At 34.0% G+C, this 26,052-nt stretch overlaps 1 protein-coding gene across 2 annotated transcripts; it reads left to right on the top strand.

The window, feature by feature from the left end:
* The first annotated feature begins 10,245 nt into the window (after positions 1-10,245).
* On the top strand, positions 10,246-20,254 carry LOC105641081 (uncharacterized). Of its 2 annotated transcripts, XM_089720493.1 has the most exons (9): positions 10,246-10,525; positions 12,090-12,314; positions 12,449-12,537; positions 12,657-12,792; positions 16,510-16,584; positions 17,070-17,191; positions 17,289-17,364; positions 19,144-19,203; positions 19,926-20,254. In XM_089720493.1, exons 2-9 carry the CDS (start codon positions 12,201-12,203, stop codon positions 20,052-20,054), a joined length of 801 nt encoding a protein of 266 aa, XP_089576619.1. In that variant the 5' UTR covers positions 10,246-10,525; positions 12,090-12,200; the 3' UTR covers positions 20,055-20,254. The 2 variants fall into 2 exon arrangements, with proteins under 2 accessions (XP_089576619.1, XP_020537746.1); XM_020682087.3 differs by lacking the exon at positions 10,246-10,525 and having other exon boundaries at positions 12,091-12,319.
* Positions 20,255-26,052: the final 5,798 nt, after the last annotated feature.

The raw sequence follows: 26,052 nt of genomic DNA, 5'->3' as shown, positions 1-26,052 counted from the left end.
ACTCATTTATTGGCGCCCCTATTTAAAGAGCACGCCTCCAAACCTTCTCTTTTCCATCTCGCACGCCCTAGCCGTCAACTCCTTTCTCTCAAACTTTCTCTTTTCTTCTCCCTTTTCTCTCAAATCAAACACTCTCCACCCAAAATTTTCACATAATCAACTCCAACAATGCCTCCTAGATACAAACGTAGCAGACCCGCATCATCCGTTGCTGCTTGGAAGCGTTCGACTACGCGATCCTCCACGGCTCCTCAACCTCCTTCACCTCCTGAAATTCCATTCGAATTTGCCTCATCCGATCAACAAGAAAGGTACACAACATTATCTCTTCGGCCTATTTTACCGAATAGATTTATCGATGAGGCTGCCTTAGCGCAAGTGGGTCTTAGGGATATTGTGTTAGACCCTCTTAAGAGAATAGGATGGGGGGAATTTATTGATATGAAGGACTTAGTCTATGCCCCTCTAACTCTAGAATTTCTGAGTTCCTATCGCGCTTTTATTCCGTTATTGCCTAATTCACCACCAAGCAGGGTTAACTTTAGGCTTCTTAGTCAAGACTTTGAACTAACTGTGAATGAAATTAGCCACATTTTTGGGTTTCCTACAGACAATAGCCAGATACAAATATCTAGTGATTTTAGTGCGCGTAATACTTGGCAAAATTTGACAGGTGAAGTGAATTACAATCCTAGATATTCTAAAGCATCCAAATTAAAAAAACCTTCCTTGCGCTACAATCACAAATTCTTATCTAATTCCATTTTTGGAAGGAGTGAAAGCGATGGGGTGCTAAGTTTGAACGAATTATATTTTCTGTGGGCTATTGAGAATGGGGTTTTATTGAATGTTGGTTATTGGCTCTGCCAAAAATTTGGAAAGGTGGCTGGAGCCGACAAGGGGGCCATAATGGTGGGATGTTTTGTAACTCGGATTGCTAGATACTTACAGGTTTGGAACCCGGCTAGGCCAATTTATGATAGTATAGGAGGAGGGCGTAGTACTAGACTGGACCTAGATGTTATGATACATATGAAACTGATTGAAAAAGTCGGGGATACATATCAAGTAGTGGGCGCCCCAGAGGCTAATCCTGATGATGCAGGAGCAGAGGCAGCCGGTGGAGCTAACATGGAAGAGGATAATCCTCCTCCTTTTCCTTCTTCTTTTGGTGCAGGTACTTCCGGTGTCGGTCCATCGTTCCAAGGCACAGCCAACATGTCGAACGATGAAGTCCTTGCAAGAATGATGTCTCGGATGGACCTCTTTGACACGCGCCTTAAATGTATGGAAATGATGATCGCAGACCGTTTCCAGTCCATCGAGATTATGAACGGCAGTCTTGATTCTTGGATGGACACCATGCAAGGCCAACTCCAGACCATCCTCCAGCTTCTGCAGCCACCTCCACCACCAGAGAATTGACGGATTTCTCACTTTTCTTTGTTTTATTTTTGTTTATTTGTTCTAATACATTGTCTTGGTTGCTTTCACTTTAGTTTATTTGTTATTTGAATTTTTATAACTTTTTACTAGCTTGTTTTGTTCTTAATGTTTAGTTGCTCTTTTAGCTAAGACTCTTCCCACACCCGTTCTATTGTATTGTTCAATACAATGTTGGTAAGATTTCTTCTTCTCTCTTACTGCTTTCCTTCTAGTAATGCAATAAGTTTGGGGAATTTATGCACATTGGGGACAATGTGATTGATTGAATTGGGGGAAGGGAATTTTGGCAAAAATTTTTGTTTTTGTTTAACATTTTTGGAATGATTACAAGTAAGCTTGAAAGTTCTCATGTCTAGTAATGAGTGTTAAATATAGTCGATTCTAAATTCTAGCATATTTAAGTTTTGAATTTGAATTTTTGACTCAATCATGTTCATTGATCTAAACTATTTGTTTCTAGACTTTTAAAACACTGATTTTTATGAAAGTTATGATATAAAGGTGTGTTTTACTCTAAAGTATTTTAAACCTTGGCATTCCTAGAACAAAAATTAGAACTTCCTTCGAGGCGAGAAATTTAAATGTTTACATCTTGAAAGAGATGATTTAGGCAATTTTTGTTGACACCTATATAGCCTAAACTACCTAAACAAAAATATATGACCTTTGAAACCCACTTTGAAGCTTTAAACCGTACAATTTTCTTCTTCACCATAAATAAACCAGGCCATTAAAGCCAAATTCAAATCTCTTACCCTAAGTACAAAGGATTGTATGATTAAAAGATTCGACTTTTAATTAGAATATAGCAACAAAGAGGGAGAATTCATCAATCAATACTAACAAATAAAGAAAAGAGGAAAGAATCAATAAAGAGGCACATGCAAAGCAATCAAAAGAATGCAAGAATAATGGTAAAGCAAGTAAGAATAGTGCCAAAATATTAAGAAAAGACCTTGCACAAGATGCCTCTAGCTAGTAAGAAAGCTTCAAAACCAACACTCCCTAGAACTAGTAAAAGTTTAATTAAAATAGAATCTTGAATATTATACATTCTTTTGTACTCTTTGACTACCCTTTTATCCTTTCTTTTGATTAAGCAAAATTTGCACCAAGAAAGCCCCATTACAACCCAAAATAAAGACCTTTTGATCTTTTAATTGTATGCATTTAAATCGTGGAGAAAGAATGACTAATTCTGCATATGGGAATGCCACTGTTGCACTATCAATTGTCTTATTTTTGAAAGGTTGAAAATTCTTTAGATAATTCATGTCCTATTTATCATAAATTGAATAAATATTAGTGTTGACAATCTCTTTAAACTTGTATTTTACTCAATGAATGTGTTTTATACAAAAATAAAAGTCAAGCTTAAATATGAATAGCATGGAGAACGACTGGGTTTATTTACTTGTTTACTAATCATGATATCTTGAAAGATTATTGAAATCATCTCCAACCATGTTAAACTAGTGTCGTCAAATTATTTTTTCTTAGTTTTGTTGCTTGAGGACAAGCAATGGTTTAAGTTTGGGGAATTTTGATAAGTGTAAATTTTATAGTATTTTTAATATAGTTTTTATTAGAATTTTAGTAAGTTTTTACTTCTTTAATTTAATTTTAAATCACTTTTAGTATAATTGTGTTTAAAAGCTTCCTTAGTCTTTAATCCGCTTGATCTAAGAGAAAATTGCAGAAATTTGGCGCAGAAAAGAACTTTAGAATGCAAGGCACTTAGCTTCTAGCACGCCCAGCCCGTGCTGGAAGGCACGCCCGTGCTAGAAGCCAAGTAAACCAAAGGAGAGACAGAAGAGAGCACGGCCAGGGTGTGTCAAAAGGCACGGCCGTGCTACAATGGGACCAGGGCGTGTCAAGCATAGCACGCCCATGGCAACTCTAGCCAGACCTCCAGACTACAGCACGCCCAGCCCGTGCCATGAAGCACGCCCGTGCTGCCCAGGCGGAACCAGCGTGAATTTAACACGCAAATCAAGCCTTTCTCACATGGGCCGACTTAGGGAGTTTCCTAAACACACTAAACAAGACCTGGACCTATTCTTGAAGAAAAAGGAGTCCTAATCAAGAAGAAATCAAGAGCCTAAACAGTTATGATCTCCTATAAAGGATTTTGTGCTAAATAAGGATTCTATTTTCCTAAAAGGAGTCAGACTTGCCTTCAGGATCTCTATATAAAGGGAGGAACTTCTCATAGTAGGGGATCTCGTTTTTTGTGCAACACTTTACATAATTCTCTTCTTCTCAAAGATTTCAAGCTTCAAATAATTGTGCTAAGATTCAAGGAAGCCATCAACATAGTTGTGATACAGTTTTATTCTAAACTCTTCATCTTGTTTCTTTCTTTATTATTGTCTTTAAATATAATGAATGATTCAAGTATGATTGAGCTTAATTTAATTACTATGTCTAGCTAAACTTTTATACAAGGGATTTGATGTAATTTAATTCGATTCCAGCTTATAATATTAGATTTATTTTTCTTTGTTCTTGTTATAACTTATTATTGTGCTTAAGGCTTCCAGGCAGAAAAATTCCCCTGGATTGAATTATTTCAATAATCACATTCGGGAGAAGGGTTATTGATATGAACAAGGTAATAATTTACTTGAGAATAATAACTTGATGTGGAAACTATATGGTTTGACTCAAGGGGGGCTTTCATAAGTTAATAAAGTATTAAGTTGTGAATTCATAAAACAACCATAAAACCTAATGATCTGATTCATGTTTAATTTCACTATTAAGATAGGTGATTAAATTGGATTAGAATAGCTAACAATAAATCGGGAGAGCTTGTTAGTAACCTTAGGGTTGTTTTCTCCTACTTGAACAATTAAACTTGATTAATGAACTAATAGAATAAGCTGGATAGAATTAAATGAAATCAAATTCCCTAGTAGCTTAATCCCCTGATTTCTTTTCACCTAAATTTTGTGTTTGATCTCTTTTACTTTGAATTTTATTTACTTTACAGCGAATTCCTTTTATCATCGTCTAAATAATAATAGGTTAACATAATTTTGGTAATTGATAAACAATCCCTGTGGATACGATACTTTCTTACTCTATATTACTTGTTGCGATTTCGTACACTTGCGAAAACCGCTGTCACAGTTCATCTGTAGAAGACTCAGTCTTCAGGGTAGCTACTCATTTTAATATGTATCTTTGTCTACCCTTTTTATGGCATGTACAGGGCACTCAGTTGGGCCCATTTCATTTTGATACTAGTATCATGTTTTGTAAATATAAATTACATTATTATTGTAAACAACATCAGCATGATATTATATTCAATATACATTATGATATCAGCATGACAAGACATACAGTCAACCAGTTTGTAACGTCTCGACTCGGTTTATTCGGGTTTACGGGTGGACCGGGAAGGGATATTACACTAATGGTGCAGTGGAAGCCGCCAATAAGGAGATAAAGAGAACTTTGTCCAAAATGTGTGAGAAGTATAGAAGCTGGGCTGATAAACTTCCTTTCGCACTCTGGGAGCATCAAACTATCTCCAAATCAATGAATGGAGCTTCTCCTTTTGAGCTTGTATATGGGATGGAGGCAGTGTTACCAGTAGAGCTCGAAAAGAAGTCTCTCAGGGTTCTTGTGGAAGCTGGTATGACCGAAGAAGAGTGGGTCAAAAAAAGATATGAAGATCTGGCACTTTTAGATGGCAGAAGATTGAATGCCAGATTCCATGATCAGATGAGAAAGAGAAGGATTGCCCGTTTCTACAATAAGTGGGTACATCCAAGGGCTTTGTAGAATAGAGATTTAGTGTTGGTCAGATTGTTAGATCACGAAGCCCAGAGTCATCCTGGAGGGAAATTCAGACCCAACTAGCATGGACCGTTTAGAATTCAGAAGCTGTTGGCCAAGGGTGCCGCTAAATTGGTCACTGCGGATGGGAAGCCTTTTAATCGGATCGTTAATCAAGACCAGATCAAAAGGTTCTATGTCTGAGATGATGATTTCGACCATAAAAAAAATGAGATTAACGCATGGTGCTTAGTTTAAATGCAAAATCTATGTCATGCATTTGTGACATACTTGCGACTGGTTGCTCAATGCCATCAACTTGACTAGAAGGAGAATAGGCGAATGAGTAGTTAGAATGAACGACTATTGTATTAAAGTAGTTTTTTTTTTTTTTACTTCTATATGATGTTGAAAGAAGTATGATCGATAAAGAGCTTGATTTTCAGATTTTTCTTCCCTTTTGTTTATGGGGTATGATTGTTGATTACAAGACCTTCCTCTCTGCTTATTTGGTCAAAATTTGCTCATTTGTTTTGAAGATTTTTGGCTGTTGATCCTGCCTGAGTGTTGGATTCTTTTGGACGGCGATCAGGAGGTCAAATGCTATTTTCTCATTGATTTCCTTGGAAGGATCGATAAAGAAAAACCATGAATAAAATCCCTAGCACTTAAATAGGTTCATGCATACATGAGGGAGTTGCATATTTCATCTCTTTCTGAATATTGTAGGTGATAAAATGGTCACCTCATTTTTTTTTTTCAAAAATGTAAGTTTCCGTCCTTAGTTAAATAATCCACTTTAATGTGCTTTCATTTCTTAATCCAAGGGTAGGAGGCCCAAATGCTAATCCAGCAAATAATTTTGAAAGAAAAGATTTGTTGTTGTCTTTTGTTGTCTCTAAGTGTAGAAAACAAGAATCAATAAGAAGAGAACCGATGGAATTATTCATTGAAAAGAAAAAGAAAATAGGATACAATGATTGGGAGTTCATAGCCCTCCGAAACATAGGAAATTGAATGAAAAGAAAAGTAGCATTCATGTGTTCTTGATTGAGTTTGCCTATAATAGCAGCTACCAGTCGAGTATTCAGATTGCTCCATTTGAGGCATTGTATGGTAGGAGATGCAGGACACCTCTTTGTAGGCCAGAGTTGAGTGAGGGAAAGATCATTAGAATAGATTTGATCAGAGATACAGAGGAAAAAGTTCAATTGATTCAGAGTAGACTAAAAGAGGCTTCAGACCATCAGAAGTCGTATGCTGATCTAAAGAGTTGAGATGTGGAATATGCTATGGGTAATAAGGTCTTTCTTAAGGTTTCACCTTAAAAGAAGGTCCTTAGATTTGGTAAAAAAGGGAAGCTAAGTCCTAGGTTCATTGGTCCATACGAGATTCTAGAGCGTGTGGGTCCGTTAGCCTATAGACTAGCTTTGCCTCATGAGTTGGATAGGATCCATAATGTATTCCATGTTTCAATGTTGAGGAGATATAGGTTAGATCCTTCTCCTGTGATTTCTCCTAGGGCAGTTGAGATACAGACAAATTTATCTTATGAGGAAGAGTCGGTTCAAATCTTAGCCAAAGAGGTTAAGGAGCTAAGGAATAAGAGAATACCTTTGGTTAAGATTTTATGGAGGAATCATGAGGTTGAAGAAGCCACTTGAGAGAGAGAGGACAGTATGAGACAGTAGTATCGACAGCTATTCTCAGGTAATTTCGAGTGTGGGAGAGTTGTCACATCCATATTTTCTGAGCATGTCATTAGTATGCATTAAATAATTTTTGAGTCTAATTACATATTACTATGATTTAATTGTGGTTTTAGTGAATTACTATGCTATAAGGGCATTTTAGTAATTTATCATGTGTAGAGACTGTGTTTTGATAACACAGTGCAATTTATGCTAGACAGTCAGAATTTATATTATGCATCTGTTTAGTGTCAAATTTTAGCCATTTGATTGAAAATGACCAAAATAAATCTATATCATTCTATAATAAAGACAAAATTGGTGTGTGCACCTATGTGTTATTTACCCAATGGTTTAAGACTAAGGATTTATGCTTTAACTACCGTGAAAAGACTAAAAGATATTATTTTAAAAAGATTCCTTATCCAATAATTAAAACACCAAATCCCATGGTTCATAATCTTGTATGCACCTATTATCCTATGGTCTTAAACTAATGCATTCAATTAACCAAAAGACAAAATAAAACCACTCATTTTGTTGCACACTCCCAAAATCAACGCACCATTCTTCTCCTCTTCCCATTTCTCTCTTTTCTTTCTTTTTCTTCTTCCTTCTTCCTTCTTTCTCCTTTTTTCTTCTCTTCATCACTATAACCGAACCACCTTCTTCTCCCTACTCAAACACTTATGTTTCTTCACCAAAATAAGATATTATGGAGAACTAAGGCATATACAACGGTTTTGAAGTTTATTTTGCAAGATCAAACATTTAAGAGTGTAATTTTTACACATTTTATTTCGTTGTCTTTTTCTCTCTTCAAACCCTTATATATTTTCATTCTCCATTGCTAGTCTTGCATAAAACATGTCATTTGCATCTTTTTAGTGTGTATATATATATATATATATTTCATTTTCGTTTTTATTTTAAAGCTCCTCATTTTTCCTTGATTTAGAGGGAGAGACCTCCCAATCCAAGGGAAAGGAGAAGATTAGAGCATAAAAAGATTGAGATTTGTGATTATTTCCCTTATTTTAGGTATTCTATGAATTTATGTTTGATTTCTTTGTTTACATGCTTCAAGACTTAATTTTTGAGTTATAAATAAGTTGATATATGCTTTAAATGTTCAATATTTGTAAATATGCACATTGTGTAAATTTTTAGTGTATGGATGTTGATTTGGCCGAACCTAATAATAATTTTTCTTAAAACTTTATGTTAATTTTTAGTGATTTTATGCTTCTATCTACATGCATGAATGTTGTAGATGCTAAATATAGATTTTTGTGAAATTTAAATAGAATTTATTTTGGATACCAAATAATATTTTCATGACTCATGGACTTATTTAGACATGTTCCAAGGACTAAGGAAAAATTTCTCTATGCTTAAGGAGGATTTGGAAAAAAAAGAGAACTTTAAGGACCATTGCAACATTTTGTAAGGATGAAATTGCAATTTGCATTAATTATGGACTAAAAATTTGGAACTTGATTAAGAATCATCGTTATAAATTGGATCCTTGAAAGGGATTAATTTTAGACTATGGATAATTTAATATACCATTAGTCTATTTATTCCAAGTGCGACCCATTTATAATTATTAAGGACTCCAAGGATCAAATTATAATTTAGCCTTAATTAAGTTTATGATTAATTAGGATTAGTGATAATTTAGTAGTAGTAATAAATTAATTGGTTAGTAGCAATTTAATTAAGTGAATAGATAGTTAATTGGTGATATCTAGCTTAATTCGGTACTTAATTGGTAAATAATAGGAATAATAAAAATAATAGGATTTTATGACTACTACATCAATTTGGTAGCTAATTAGCATAATTTAGGAAGCTAAAGAATATTGCGTTTAAAAATCTTTTTAGACCAATTAATTAATTATTTCATCCACTTAAGTCCAAGTTAGGAGAATATTAGAAAATAAGCGAAATATGGATTAATTAGGTGGTGATATACTATGTTTAATATTAGCGCATTGGGAATTTGTGCCATAGTCTTAGAATTTGTGCCTCTTAGTGAATTATAAGTAATTATGTGAAAATATGTTATGATTATGATTTCAATTGGAGGATATAAATTTTTGGTGCCATTCATAAAATATTCTTTGTGAATATAATAAATTATAAAAAAATAAGTATAATTATGCGTTTAATAAATGATTTATGGATATGAATTATGATGAAATGTTTAGTATAAAAGAATATAATTTTTACGAATAAAGAGGATTTATAAAAGATAATATTTTTCGAACTGTAATAAATCATTTTGGAGTAATTATGAAACTGGATATTTTATTTAAGAACATTGGTATGAATAAATTATAAAATGAATTAATTATAATAAATATTTTATCGGCCTTGTTCTACTTGGTTGAGTCAATAGTTATATAGAGGTATGACATGCCATATGAATACAGTACTGTCTATATGTGGCACACAGTGTCTTATAGGGGCTAACGAACTCCAATTTTTATAAAGGCTAACAAACCCCATTTTTGGATATGACCATTTGATTCCGACCGATAGATCGTATGATGTTATATTGACTTTCGAGTCGTATATTTATTATGGAATTCTCTGTCTGCTATTTAATTCTTAAAAGTATGCTAAAAGCCTAATAAAAAACATAATTTTCATAAATTAATTATATAAATAATTATATTATTTTTATGAACATATGCTAATTTATGTGATATCATGATTAAGTATGTATAGTTTAGTGATATATGATTATTGGATTTAATTAACCATGCTGACTATGAATGTTTATATTATGTATTTGAAATATGCTATATCATGATTATGATAAAATATTGTGTATGATAATACGTGATATTAGGACTGCTTAAGTGTATTTTCCTGCTATAAATGGAAAATAAGCACTACTAAACTTTATGCTTACCGCATTGACTTGTCATGCGCATGTTGCTGAATCGGAGTAGTTGATCTACAACATCATCAGACTATTCAGATGCTCCTTATTCTATTACAGTCAATTTTCAATATTATCTCTTTTATTTCAATTTTTGGAAAATTCTAGCGGCATGTAAATATAATTAAGGCACTAAAATATTTTTATTAAGTCAGAATGTTATGAAGTAAATATTTAGAATAATAGTTTTATTTTCAAAATCAGAATATATTTTATGGTATGTAATGAATTCTTAAAAATAAAAATAGTTTTTGAAACTAAAAATAAAAAATAAAACAGTTTTTTATTTTTAAAATAAAAACAAAAAACAAAAACTGGTGAGGCTTAATTTTTTTTTTCTTATTTTTAAGAATCAAGAAGGTGACCTTGGTCCACAACGCTAAGCGTGTGGGTGCTTTACTTTATGCCATTCGATTGGTTTTGCGTGAGCAGAACGTTCCTAAGAATTCAGCATTCATCACCTTGGTTCTTTTCTTCATTTCATTTCTCAAGGCAACACACCAGCTCCACGATACCGTGGCCAACACATTCTTATATATTCGCTAGAAATTAAAAGAGAACCAAAACTCCTCTTTCAATCAATAACGAAAACAAAATCGGACTGGGTAGATTTAACCGTATCTGCCGGCAACTATTTCCTGTTCAGGTAAAATCGATGCTTAACGCTTCAAGAAATGTTCTGTTTCGCAAGTAGAATCAGAACTGTCTCTTTCTCTTCTGCGAACATATGTTTGCTTCTTGTTGGGGGAGGAAAAAGAAATTAATATTAAAAAAATCATGTTGATATTATTAAATACATATTTTTCGTGCTACAGTTGTTTGCTATTCATACCCAAGAAAAACTAAAGGGCTGTGGTAATTTTTGTAGTTTTGAGGGTAAAGATAGGTTTATCTGATTTCTATTTGGTCCTTTCCCTGAATTTGTTATGTCTTAGGTTTTGTTTTGTTGGCAGAATATGAAGAATTAAACAGTAACAATTACATCTGAATCTATGGTTGGATGGGGAACTTAAACTTTTTATTACCTTATTAAATCCTTACGCCTATGAATTGAAAAGTAAGAGCATATATATATATATATATATATATATATATATATATATATATATATATATATATATTATCGTCATGTTGGTCCTAGACATCTGACAATGGATCAAATTGCAGCAATTCATGGGGCAGTTTCCCTTTTCTTTTGCCCCTTTTTGGAGTCAGAATGAATGAAAATGCAACTGTTGATAATGTTGATTCAGCCAATACTTAATGCTCGATTAAATTAATGAGGCACGTTTACCTCTGTAGGCTGGGTGGGGTATGGGACTTAATTCTGCAATGAGCTTTCTGCTGCATTACTTTGTGCATTTGTGTAACCTTTTGACGAAAATTTGCATTAACATGCTAGATGGTGGTCCCTGAAAGTTACATTTTCTTGCCTATTAGGATCGTGTTTGACTATTTATTGGTTCATATAAATAAGCCACCTTATTTGTTTCTGTGCTTTCTAATTGCTTTCTCATGCTTAATTGTGCATCTATTATTTAAAACAATCAAAGACAGAGTTAGATTTTTTTTTTTTTTTTTCTAGGAGGTGCAAAATAAATTTTCAGCCTTTGGGTCCTTGTGCAATTTTTTCTTTAAATAAAAGCTTGAAAATTATTATTATTATTATTATTATTGTTTTTCTTTTTCTTTTTTTTTTTTGTTTGTTTTGGTTTGGGGGGGGGGGGGGGGGGGAGCCCTCCAGTTTCCCCTGCCTCCATCACTGACTACAATGATAGAAAGATTTATCTTTTTTTTTTTTTTTTGTGTGTGTCCATGCTCTATTTTACATGGTAAATTCATCTGTTTTCTTACTTGTCTTAAGTGCATGATGCCTTCAATCAGTCTATATATTCCATTTGGCTAATTTATTTTTCCCCCCATTTTGTCAATAAGGAAGGTTATACTTGTATTAGCAGTTCATTGTGCCTTTCTTTAAGATCTTCAACATTAAGTAGCTTTTTGATGAATTTCCAAATAAACTTTTCAATTTGATCTAGTGTCCCACATCTCATCATCTCAGTATGTAGTCAAAACTGCAGTAAAGCAATATTGCTTCTGCAGTTAATCAGTCAGAAGATTTCACCAAAGGCTAAATTCCTTTGTAATGCTTTGCATAATATTTTTCTGATTGCTAATATTATGTGTTTCATTCCTTGCCGCATTTACAGAACAAATAAAAGAGGAACATATAGAACAATATATACATAAAAGTCAGGTGGCAAAGAGGCCCTTCAGTTATTCTCATTCACTGTGGATTATGCTGTAGTTCAGGAACTGCCATGGCAATAAAATCTTACCAAGATCAGGCAGAGCTGCTGCTGAAGGAATATTTGCTAGCTGATTCTTTTATACCATACACTTCTATTATTGTTGGCATTTTTTCTTGCAAGATGGTATGGTATAATATTTCACTCTTTTTCTGCAGTAAAAGTAAACATACATTCTTATTGTATTTTTTTGAAGAATGCATTATCGTCTCTGACTTCATTTCCATTTGCTTTCCCTTAATTTGTTCCTCTCCATTTAGGTTTATGATCTTACCCGATTCTTCAGTGCTGTTTATTTCAAGAGCTATTCCAACCTTACAAAAATGCAACGTATTGAATGGAATAACCGGTAATAAAATATTTTCAACTAATCTAACATTGTTTTCCCTTTCTGCTGCTAATTCCTTTTATTTATTTATTTATTTATTTAATTACTAATTATTGTTATTCTTTTAACTATCAATGCAGGGCCATATCCACTTTGCATGCCATTTTCATCACAGTTATATCATTGTACTTAGTATTTTGCTCCAAACTCTTTTCTGATAGTCATGCTGGTCTTATCACATTTCAAAGTTCTTCACTGTCCACTTTTGCGCTGGGGGTAAATTGCTTAGATTCACTATTTTCTCCTCAAATTAAGATATTTGTCTTCCTTTATTTTCTGATTTTTTCTGTTTCGAGTAAGGTCTGACTTAGGAGTTGGAATCTCTTTTCTGATCATTGTGATTGTGCTTCAGTATGTATTACTAAAGATGAGTGGTGGATCCTGAAGTTTTGCTTTGCTATCTATATTCTACTATCTAGATTGATTCTTTCTTTTTTAAGCTTGAGGCAATGATCAACCGGCTCAAGATATTTGTGAATGCTTACTCTTAGGAAAATATTACAATAAATGAAATAGTTTTTTATTATAACTATTTTTTTTTTTCTTGTTAGTTATTATACTTGAACAGTACTGCGTGTTCTATAGTCAGCTCTAGTGACTATAAAAACACCTAGTTTTTGAGGCTCAATGCTGCAAATTATGAGCTATATTGTTGATTAATTCCTATAAAGCCCGTTTTACTTGCACAAAATATTAAAGATGGAAACTCTGGTGCTCTCTTGGAGCATCAGTAAGCTTACTACAGTGTAAATTTGTCCATGCTTTATGAAATCGAATTGTATGCATGGGTGAAGGTGATATAAATGAGGATGAAGCTTTTGTAAAAGTGGGGAAGGGCCTGTTGCTTAAATATTTCTGGCACAGCATAGATTTGACATCTGCCTATAGATTTTGTTTTTTAGGGTTTAATAGATTATCGGCTCTAGGTTTAGGAGTTGAAAGTTATGGTTGCAGTAGTGTTTTTAGACTGAACTGGGATTGGATTGAATGGGGTTGAAAAGCAAATTGGCTGTTCAGTGGTCTACTGTTGTAGGACTAGTCTGTAGGAATTTATGTGAAGTAGAGAGTGCTGACTAGGGCTTATATTGGTTTAATGAAAGGATGAGTTTAGGGGCTGATTACAGTGATGAAAAGAGAGGAATTTGTGGCCATTGGCAGTGCTGTTAACAATAGCTGGTACTCTGTAGCAGTGGTAGTAGAGGAAGGAGGGAGCAGCAGAAGAAAATATTTGACACCAAACAACTGACGCAGGACAGCTTGGGAAAGCTTGAAATTTCGAAGATTAGGGCTAGAGTTTACTGAAATCAACCTTTAGGGTTTGAAAATCAATATGGCGAATCTGACTTTCTTTAGAAAATAAAGGAAAAATTGAGCAAAACGAAAATAAAATTACTAGCACCACACTAATATGATCTAGGATTCACTCCTAATTAGAAAGAATTATACTTTTTAGATCGCTTCACACAACTCAAACATAAACGCATAATCTGCAGTAAATTTATTGACTGAAAGCTTACTTAAAAAGCATTACAGGCATGGGAATTGATGACCTCAAACTAAATTTAACCTTTTGATAGGACTAAAATTAATCCTTATTCTTCAAGGATTTGTACTCCCAATATTCGCTGAAAAGGGGTACCATTACATAGATCAACCAGGACAAAATTACGGAATTGCCCTCTTAGAATTAAAGCTTTTGACTAGCACTTCATTAAAATCAACAAATAAATTTAAGTATAAAGTAATAGAAATATACTATAATATCTAAATTAAATCCTAGATAAAATCTAGACCATAATTCTAAAACTCTTGAACCTTTGAATTTGAATTTTGTTGATTTCCTGTCCACATAAATATGTCTTAAAAAATTCAAATTCTCATTTGTCTTATTGCTTAAATGTTGGTTAAGTCCTAACAGACTAATGGGCTCATGTCCTCTCAGAATTAGAAATATAAAAGCATTCATAATAAACTTTGAATTAAAGTAACAGGATTAGACAATAATAGTTATTAGAATGTATTAAACTTACTAAGTACAAAATATATACATAACTATATGGGCACTTTACTTATCCTGGTAACCCTCAATGTTTAGCAGACATAAATCTAGGTTTTTGAGTGAAATAGCTCCTTCCTAGCCGTCCGATCGAGAACTTAGGAATTGATCTGCTGTCAATTGTGCATTAAAGGATTAATGTTTGTGAAGAAGGCTTTTGTGAAGTGTGAAAATCCTAGTACTGCTCGTATCTTCTTCTTTTTGATTGTGCTGGAAGAGCACAATAATAATGGATTTTCTGATTATAGATTTGTTGAATTCTGTTTTTGGAGGGAAACCTTGTATTTAGAGTAGTTTAAACTTTGGCAAGCTAGTCAGCAGGGTTGGGTAGAAAGTATGTCTTGTAAGTTAGAAAATCTCAAGTATGGTAAAAGCAGTTTATGGCTTCATTATGGGTCTGATTAAGGCTATTCTTTTGTACTTAAACTATGTAGCCATTCTTTTGTACTTAACCAACAATGTTTTGTAGCTTTGTTGAAGCATTGTGTTGAAAGGAAAAGAAAATAGTTTCAGCTTTTCATTTCTTTGGTTTGAGACGAAGCATGGCTTCACCAAGTTTGTGTATTTTGTAAATTCCGCCGACCTTTAAGGGTGAGAAGTATTTTTTTTGGATTTTGAAACTGAAAAGTTTTAAAAGAACCAGGATGCTGAAAATTTTGAAAATGTCCAGTATGTCCATAGACTAAAAAATCTTGAAAAGGAACTTTGTGTGTCCAAAAATTGCTAAAAGTTTGTTGAAGATTTCTGAAAAGGGCCATGTATGATGTACTAGTAGCCCTGTGATGAATATTTTTGTTGCTACATGGAGCACTAAAAAGGAGAATCATTTTGGTGAAGCTACTCCAATGATTAAGTCTTCCGTGTAGAGTCACAAGGAGAAGGTTTAGTATCCAGAAAGAGTATTTTAGGTGAGAAGTACACCAGAAAATTAGTGAATGAAGCTTGGAAACAAGTGCTCTAAGAAAAAAAAAAAAAAAAAGTCATTTGGAAGGGTTGGAGAATGTGATGCTCCCAAAAAGATAAAAAAGAAGACAGTGCTTTGAGATGTGAAATTAGTTTTTGGAGAAAGGGGTGCTCCAAGAAGTGCAATTAATTTGGATACTTGGAGAGGTGGTGCTTCAAGTAAAGGCAAACAACAGCAATCAAGAATAACTTCCACCAAAAGTGCCAAGGAATGTTGAAGGCTGGGTTAGAAAGCAATTTGGATTATTTTCCTGTGAAATCAATATGGTTCTGTGATGTTTTCAGAGGGCGAACTTCTACTTGGATTAGTTTAACTAAAGCTAGTTACTGAGTTTAGGTGGAAACTACGTTGTAAGTTAAAAAATGTGAAGTATGTGTTAGGATTTAACCAAAAGCAGTTTATGGCTGAGATATGGATGTGATTCAAGCATTCTTTTGTACTTAAACTATGCACCTACTCAACTATATTATTAGATCAATGAATGATGTATTGCCCAAATGAGATTAATTTTACAGAGTCCGGTTTCTGTGTGCATGTGCTACGATTGAATGAATCTCTGCACTACCATTTATCAATGTGAGTTTTATTGAGTAAGATAATGTGCCATTTGTCTAGTGATTTTTCAAGCATTAAACTTCCTCTTTCCCTACATTGTAGATTACACAATAAGGGGTAGCTTTTCTCTTTACTTACTAAATTAGTGAAACTTTTATGGTCCAGAGGTCTTGAACCTGAGACTTTCTATACTCCACATAAGTGAGAAGACCAACCAGAGCATACCTGGTTGGCTCACTAATGTAACATAATTTTGTGTTCTTCTTGGAAGTTAGTTTTCTACTACATAGTTTTTGCATTTTCATGTCTTATTTGTTGAAAGGTTATTTCATCTTCTCCTTTGGTGTAACTTTGATAGGTTTCTGTTGGTTACTTCATTGCTGACCTCGGGATGATTATCTGGTTTTATCCTTCTCTTGGTGGGATGGAATATGTAAGTTATCTATTTTGCCTTTTTCTAATCTCTGTCTTTGGGTGAAGATTGTTAAGACCGATAACTTCATTCCGATTTCTTTTCAAGCATTTGTTTTTTTGAAATCATTTCCAATCATGACCAACTATAAAGTTTTTATTTTTTATTTTTTTTTTTATTTATTTTTTTGGTTATGTCATGAGAAAGTTAAGATCTCCCCACGTCACCTAAGACAACCTAAATGACCTATGCAAAATAGGTGCTAACTACTCTTTGACCCTTCTAGTTGTTGGAACTTGCAATTTTAGTCCCCTAGACTTGTGAGAAAGGGCGGAATTATTATTTTAGATAGAAAATTTTGAGAAAAAACTTTATTAAGCAGTCAATCTCAGGGATCTTTTTTTTTCCATAATTTTCTTTTCCTACTGTCATTTTCTATTTCCTTGTCAAAGGGTGAAGTTTCTTTGGCCTGAACTAGGTCTTGGACATGATCATCTGTGTGTCAGGTGATTCATCATCTTCTTTCCATGATAGCTGTGGCATATGCTATGTTGACTTCGGAAGGGCAGCTTTATACTTACATGGTTCTTATATCTGAGACAACTACCCCTGGGATCAATTTGAGATGGTAATATGGAAGTGTTTTGAATCATTTATTACTTTCAGGTTGGTCTCTTTTTTTGTTTTTTTTTTTCATTTCTGATGGTCAATTTGTTTTTGTGAAGGTATCTTGATATAGCTGGACTGAAAAGGTCTAGAGCATATCTCATAAATGGGGTAGTAATATTCTTGGCTTGGCTGGTAGGTGAAGGGTAACTTAATTTCAACTTGATCTTTGAGATGTGCATTTCACATAATATTTTTATGATATTTGTCATGTGAATTCCATATATATGTTGTCCATTACTTTTTTTTTTTTTCTTGACTTTGTTCAAGTAAGCTTTTATCTGTACTTGGGGTTAGCTCGGGTCTTTTTCTTCATTTTGCTTGGTTTAAAGCTATAGTTTCATGAAGATATAGGGCCTTCACTCCATGCTATTATATTTAGGTCTATCCATCAATTTTTTAAATCCTACCACATTTATGTGCTTAACCTTTCCATATTGAACCATTTGCTACTTTATGATAAGCATGTACTTTTTGATCTGTTGAGAATATATCTTTAAGTTTCCCACTGAACTTTATGCTAATTTAAATAATTTGTATCTTCATATTTTTAAAATTTTATATAAATCTACAATTGACTTTGCCCCTGTTCTGTCTTCAAAAAAGAAAAACAAAATTAAATTACACATGAATGCCCTTTATAGCCTTCAACTTCTATAGTGGAGATCTTCCCACTCCCGTCCAATCCAGTTTCTTGGTATTGTGCTACTACAAGTGCCAAAAGGATGAATTTAGCATGCATAATATAAATAAAAGGAATGTCCTACTCATGCATTGCATGACCATAGTTTGCTTCCGCATTATAGCCGAATTGAAGCCAAACTAATCAAAATTGGAACCAAACCATGGTTGATGATTCTTGATTTTGAAGCATAACCAAAACTGTGTTTATGATTTGGTTCCTCATTTTTTTAGAACCGAAACTTGTATTTTTGGTTTGGAACTGACGGTTCTGGTTTGAAAGTATAAAAGAAGAAAAAAAAAATTTTTAAATTAAAGAATATGTACGAAATCCCTATCTATTTTCTATTTTGTTATAATTTTTTAAATAAATGTTTTAGACGTGTTATTGAACTCATTTAATTTTTTTTTCAATATTACTTTATTGTTATTATTATTATTATTATTATTATTATTAGTTTATTTGTGCTACAAAGCTAAAAAATTTTAAAAATTAAAAACAATTTAAAAACAGCTGTTTATATATTGGTCCCAAACTGGAACACGTGGTTCTGAAAGCCTCCAAAAGAATTGTCTAATAGTAGTTCGGTTCTAGTTCGACCTTTCTTAGGAACTGGAACTTGAATAAGCGGTTCCAAAATTAAGATGGTGGTTTGGAAAATGTGGTCATGCCCATTATTATATAGATGAACCATAATTCACGTATTAATGTAAAATGTTGTCAGAAATGTTATTTAGGCAGATTAAATAAAATAATGTCTGTAATGATTTGGGCCCTTGTTTCATAACAAGAAAATCATGCACCAAAAGAAATGCTATAATTGCTAGGATTATAATTGTATAGACAAGTGAAATGCAATGCAATTTAGAAGTAGCTAATTTAAAATGCTTTAAAGTCCGTCATTTTTCTACTGCAATATTAGTAGCATTTCTTTATCTCATGTTGATACTTTTTAGATCTGATTATAGTTAGATATTGGAGTTGTGGTTCCATCTAGTTTTGAGAAAATATGAACCATATTCTGCTAGGAAAATAGTATCATTAGAAATTTACTTTGCGCTATTATAATATGTGGTCTAACTTTTCTATTTCATCTTTACAAAAATTCCTATTATATTTATAGGTTATAAAATTTTTGGTCTTGTTGAAATCCTATGTATGCGCCTGATATTTACAAATTTTCAGTCTTGAGCATTATTATGATGTTTATGTCAGTATAAAATTGTTTGCAGGTTGCTAGGATTCTCCTGTTTATATATCTTTTTTACCATGTCTACTTGCACTACGATCAGGTACCAACTATCCCACTAAAATTTCAGCATAGGATAAGATTTAAATTGTGATGCAAAATTGGAAAAGAAGAGTAATATTAGCGTAAAATCTCAGATGTAAGGTTCTTTAATTCAATTGTAAGCTAGTAATCATCCTCCTACTGAGTGTTCTAAATTTTAGCGGAAAAAGCTTTTCGTTAGTATTATAATAATTTACTGCAAGTGTAAAGCTATCACATCTGCTACTGGGTGACCCAGTGCAGAAAACATCCTACATTAGTCGGCTCTCGAGAGGGTTGATGTATGCAGCCTTTTCCCTGCGTTGCCAAAGGAGCTACTTTTGTAGCCTTTATGTCACAATGGAGTAACTATGTAGTTACACCAGTCACTCTCTTTACCGCAACAATTACTTTTTCTTGAAAAAAGAAAAAAGATATGAAACTAATTGAACAACTAAAATACTGGTATATAAAATTAAAAGTTTTAGGATTATATTTTTGATAGAATGTCAATTTGGGACTCCCTTGGTTTTTGGAAAATAATTTATCTTTGGAAAATATTTTGCAAGGAAAACATTTTCCTCGAAAAAAATTTTCCAAATGACTCGCATTTCAAGCAAGTTACGGAAATAAATCAAGACTTGATGTCATTAATATATATATATATATATATATATTTTGTGGTTTGTTTTTAAGAGTCAATTTGTTTATTAGTTCTGGGCTGATGCTATTTTCACTCAACAGGTGAAGCAAATGCACAAATTTGGGATTCTATTGGCACTAATTGTGCCAGTAGTTTTGTCTGCCATGAACTTGATATGGTTTTGGAAGATTATCAAGGGACTGAAAAAGACATTAACTAAGAGGCATTAGCAAGGAGAAACTGAGGAATATTTCAATTGGTGTTTGCTCGGGCATATCCTATGCATTCTCTCCTTCATATTGAAGCTTGTAAATGATTTTTGATAATCGTTTAGTGCAAAACTATATTTTTCTTGGATTAGCTTCTACTGTAACATTTGCATGTACGTATATTATATTTGACCACGGTAATAAATACTTCCATTCCAAAATGTTTGTCCATACTTTCATTTTTAGATGTCTTAAAATGTTTGTCAAATTGACATGAGATATTTACTTTTCCTTTTATGTCCCTCATTATAACTAATTTTAAATTCTAGGAATAACCCATTTTGTTTTTGAAGACAATTGGGATTTTAATCTTTATTTCATCGAAATAGGCGAGTGGTTACACGATTCTCATCAGTAACAAAGCATAAGAAAACACCTCAAACCATTTTAGCCTTAGAAAGGCGATCGGGACATTTTAAAAAATACAGTATTTTACTTTGGTAAAATAAAAAGATTCGTCACCCTCTTTAAGAGTATGCTATTTTACTTTGGTAAGATTAAAGGAATCACCACCCTCTTTAGGAAAATTAACATATTATAAAAAGGTGTTATACACCTAAAATCCCGACTTGTGGGTTGAATTTCACTATTTGTCCATTCGATCATTTTAAAGTGTTCGGATTGACTTAATCGAGGTGTAAAAGCCATTTAACGCAATTTTATCAGAAACATAACATCCATAAAGCATAATTATTCAAACACAACATAAAACTAAAATTCACCCATAGAAAGAGGGGAGAAAATAATTACAACCTTGTAGGTCCTAGTTACGTTCTACTCGATTTATATCCCAATTCTCAAAATCTAAGCCATACACCCTTAGATCTAAGCAATATACAATATATAAATGCATAAACTATTGAATTAAACACGAGAACAATGAGAGTTCATCTAAGAACTCATTCTAGCCAACATCAACTCATAACATATATAGCAATCAAAAAAAGAGGCAAAGGGGCAATCATCAAAGCAATAAGAGCGCCAAATCAATAATCACAGTAATGAATAATGAATCAAAATGAATCAAAAGCAATAGTTGCAACCATAAGAACACAAAATCAACAATCACAATAGTAAGAACATAAAAACAGTAATAATAATAATAACATAAAAGCTATAATCATACCCATAAAAGCAGAAAACCATAATTGCAGTAATTAAAGCAATGAATAACGAATTCATGAATCATAGTAAGCATTGAAATCTAAAATTAAAAATTCATGGGTTGTGATTGTAGATGCGTCTTTTGGGATGTGGAACAAGCTTAGATTTATTTTAATTTATAATATTTATTTTCTTATTTTTTTAAACCTGTTTCACCTTCAAAAAGGCGACCTTAGTTTGTGAAAATGAGGATTTAAAAAAAAGATTGTTACTTTGGTAAGAGTTTATTTTTGGAGTAACTAACATCTTTGGGGAAAATCTTGAATTGACCATTTCATTAGAAATAGTTGACTCGGTTTTGATCAAAGTCTGAGTAAGGAAGTCAGATATGATCTTGGAAACGTATTAGGCACCCGGATGCCCCGGTCATAAATTGACCTCCATCGTTTGTCTAATTATTCACAACATAATATTGGTATTAACTTTAATTGAGATGTTAAAATTGATTTTAATGCATTTTTATAAACTATGATATTCATAAGCAATATTAACAATTAACCATAAAGCAAAACATAAAACTAAAACCACACAAAGAAAGAGGGAGGAGAAAAGAGTTACAAACCATCCACCTAAAATACATTCTATCCTAAAACCCATTAAAATTTTTCAAACCCCTATCTATTACAATTTCCAATTAATTAGAGCTCATTATGAACTCTTTATATTATGCCCAATATAATAAAAAACATTAAGTGAAATCAAACCATACATAAACAAATTAATTATAGATAATCATAGAATCACAAATCACAGCAACAATTAATAACCAAAAGAAGTATGAACAATAATTAAATGACACAGTAAGCAAAGACTAAATTAAAAGTTAATGGTTAGTGCAACAATAAGTAGAAAGCATAAAAATAAATGCTTAAATCTTCAATTGCTAGAATTTAAAGTGCAGAAATATAAAGGACAGTAAATTAAATAAGTTAGATTTCATGTTAGGATCAAGATTTGGATTCAAGAATTTGATGTTCATCATGAATGATGAACAAATATGACTATCACTATCTATTTCTTGGTTATTATTGTTTATGAGTGCCAAATTGGATCAAGAACACTATAATAAGCATGAATGCTCAATTGTTAGATTCAAAAAGTCGCGCTGATATGAATTAATATTACATAAAAGTTAAATTTGGGCTTTTGGATTGAAGTCACGTGCGCGACACGTTATGGCTCGTGCTATAGCTCTTGTGGTGTAAAAGGCTTACTTAGACCGAAACCTAGAAAACGAAGTTTCAGAGTGTTTGGGAATGAAGAAGTGGCGTGTGCCACTTATTTGCCAAGTGCGCCACTTTTGCATATACAGACCTTTGTTTGGTTGATCATGGGTTTCCATCATAACCAAGTTTCAGAAGGGTGATTTTAATCACCAAAGAAAAGAAAAAGGCAAAGGAAATGAAATTAGACTCTTAGATTTACCTTGCTTTAAAGAAAAACCTAAGATTTGAATGGAAAGAGCCAAGAACACCTAATAATCTTGCTCCTTGAACAATGATCCAAGATTTAGTTGATTGATTAGTGTTTCGGAGAAACATTGATTACAAAATCCGTTGAAGGTTTGGGAAAAATGAATTCTCTCTTAAAATAAATCTGTAAACATTTTTATAGTATTAGTTTTAGAGGTTTGAGAAATGAAAATGCAAGAGTTTTATTAAGTAATCAATTCTTCTCCCTTTTGCCTAGAGCCTTGGTCAATTTATAGGCAAATGAGTGGTTAAGTGAAACTAATTTTGGGGCCTAGGTGGCACGAGCCACTGATGGGCCCCGAAATGGACTAGGCCAATTTTCATAAAACAGTCCAAGTGACACAGAAAATGAGGTAGTACGCCGGAACGTGTCATGATCGCACCCGAGGCACTTTTCAGGCCCTATTTTGATGCGAAGCCCCTGGAAACCTGAAAACATGGCCTTAATTCAAACACATTTTTCTTGGCAATAAAATTGCCTACATTACAATTCAGTTAATCAATTTTTGGCAAACACATTGCCTATAAATTAGATTAACTCCTTTCAGCGATAAATCGCTTAAATCAATTCTTTGGCAAAATGCCTTCAAATTAATCAATCTTTTGGCTAAAAGCCTTAAAATCAAGTATTTTGGCGACAATCGCCTAAATAATCATTTTTTGGCAAACAAATTGCCTGAATCAACCTTTTTGGCTAAAAGCCTTCAAACTAATTAATCTTTTGGCTAAAAAGCCTTAAATCAACACTTTTTTTGGCAACAAACGCCTAAAACATCAAATCAAACAATTTGGCAGAATGCCTAAACAAAATGCACGAAGCATACACACACTCATGCATAAAGTATACCCATTCAAAGCCCTTTAAAAAAGGCCAATCGAACTACGTTGACTTTGATCTTCCATTCAAACGGAAGTACGTAGGCACGTTTGGGATTTAACCCCGAACGGCAAGTCGAAATCACATAAACATTTTTCATTGGTCCAATTACATCATTTTACCCTGCAAAGCATTCATTATTTTGGTTAGTTCATCAGCATGACATAGTCTCGGGATCCACCTCGGGTTCGTAGACCATGCCTTAACATTGGGTTAATTAATCTAATAATTAGGTTAATTAAAAATTGGAGTCACTTAGGGTTTTTCCTAGTTTACCCTAAAATAATTAAACAAGGTGGCGACTCATACATTCACGTGCATTTCTGCCCTTAGTCACATGCATTCATATGCTATGATATTCGGGGGAGGGGTTCACAATCATTAAAACGAATTATGACGTGATATTGTGCGCATTCATGACATATCATAAACATTAAAAACATTAAAAAGAACACAAAATATTCTTTTTAGTCATGCACAATTGGACAAGGGAGTCAATCTACCTCACATTCAGCTACCCTGATACACAATACTACCCACTGTACCCTAATCCAGCTACCCTTATCCTAACAGGTACCCACTGTTCGAGTGCCTATCCAAGTTCCAGTCACACCTACAGTGATATCACCAACCTCACCAGCTTCACCAACTTCACCAACTTCAACTGCACCAATGGCATCACTTACTGACATCCAAAATCTTATGGAAAAACTGGAAGCCAGAATGGAGGCTAGAATGAATGAGGCATTAGCTGCCCAGAGAACTGCCCTAATGGCTGAACTAGGTAGAGGTAATGGAAATGGGGCTTCCACTGCGGGAAGGGATCCTGCTACCTCCAATCAGGGACCTGCTGCTGCACCGACATCCTCAAACCCTACCCTTAACCTGGATGACATGCCCTCCAGAACTGCTGCTGAGCTAGAAGCTCAGAAAATGAAAGAAAAACTGGAACTCTTGGAAAGGTCAATCACTGCCCTTAAAACACATAAGGAAGTGGTGGACATGGACTCCTTGTCCTTGTTCCCTGAAGCAAGATTGCCGACAAAGTTTAAGATGCCTAACATGGACAAGTTTGATGGAACCACTTGTCCCAAAACGCACCTGAAAATGTATGTGGGTGCCCTCAACCCGTTTGGCTTGAACAGCGAGCTCCTTGCTCAGTTGTTTCAACAATCTCTGACTGGTGCTGCTTTGAGATGGTTTGTCAGCCTGGATCGGACTAAAATGAAGACCTGGGAAGACATGTGCAATGCGTTTAACACGCAGTACCACTTAATATAGAAGTGGATGTTACTTGGAGAGAATTGGAAACCACCAAACAAAAGAGCAACGAACCCTTTTCCTCATTCCTTACGAGGTGGAGGGCCAAGGCCGCCTAAATGATCAATCGACCTTCAGAACAAGAACAGGTAGACATAATCATAAAAAATCTGCTGCCTGTCTACCAACAACAATTGCAAACTCAGTACCTACCAACGTTTCAGTCACTCATTGCTACTGCGACCAAGGTAGAGGATTTAATCCAAATGGGTCAACTGAAAGAAGACTCGGGTACCTCAAAGTATAAGAAGCCTAGCCAAGCTAGCAAAATTCATGAAGTGGCAAGTATCACCCCCATGAATCCTTTACATGTGGGGAATATGAGAAATGGCAGCCAGTCGAGGAGGACTTACACTGATCTCGGGATGCCAATCCTTTTTGTATTCCGAGAGGCTGTCAAGGCAAATTACATTAAGCCTCTAGAAGCAAGGCCACCACCCAACCCATTGCTAAGGAACTATAGGGCTAATGAATACTGTGAGTACCATCAGGGTAACGGGCATAAGACTGAAGCATGCTGGACACTTAAGAACCGCATCCAAGACCTGGTGGATAACTGTTCAATCATTCCAAAGAGTAAGCCAAATATTAGCACTAATCCTTTACCAAACCACGCGATAAATGCTATCGTTGCTGACCAGGAATTGATCGATCCTTTCGAACTATTCCTAGAAATGAATGACATCTGTGTCCTGGACCTGAATGACTTATCTGAAGAGGTCGATGCAATGACCAAGAGTGGGAGACAGTATGAACCAATAGTTTTGGACAAAGTCCAAAATAAGCCCTACCAAAGGGCAGCTGAGCCAAAAGAAGACTCGGTACTCTAGCAGTTAAAAAAGACCCAGGCTAGGGTATCAATTTGGGAGCTTCTGGCATCATCTTTCCCTCATCGCCAAGCTCTTTGCAAGGCCTTAAATCAGCTACAAACATCAGTGGAGGTTAGCCCTGAAGTGTTGGTATCCACCCTTACACAAGCATCCAAGATGCAAAGCATTGGGTTTTCCGACGATGACTTGCCTAAGGAAGGAAGCAATCACAATGATGCACTCTACGTTACTGTTCATACTAGAGAAAAGACCGTGCCCATGGTTCTCATTGACAATGGGTTAGCATTGAATGTCTG

This window comes from Jatropha curcas, chromosome 4 (genome assembly GCF_041381405.1).
Source record: "Jatropha curcas cultivar XTBG-Jc1 chromosome 4, XTBG_Jcur_1.0, whole genome shotgun sequence".
NCBI classification, from domain to species: domain Eukaryota; kingdom Viridiplantae; phylum Streptophyta; class Magnoliopsida; order Malpighiales; family Euphorbiaceae; genus Jatropha; species Jatropha curcas.
This window is presented reverse-complemented; position numbering and strand designations above follow the sequence as displayed.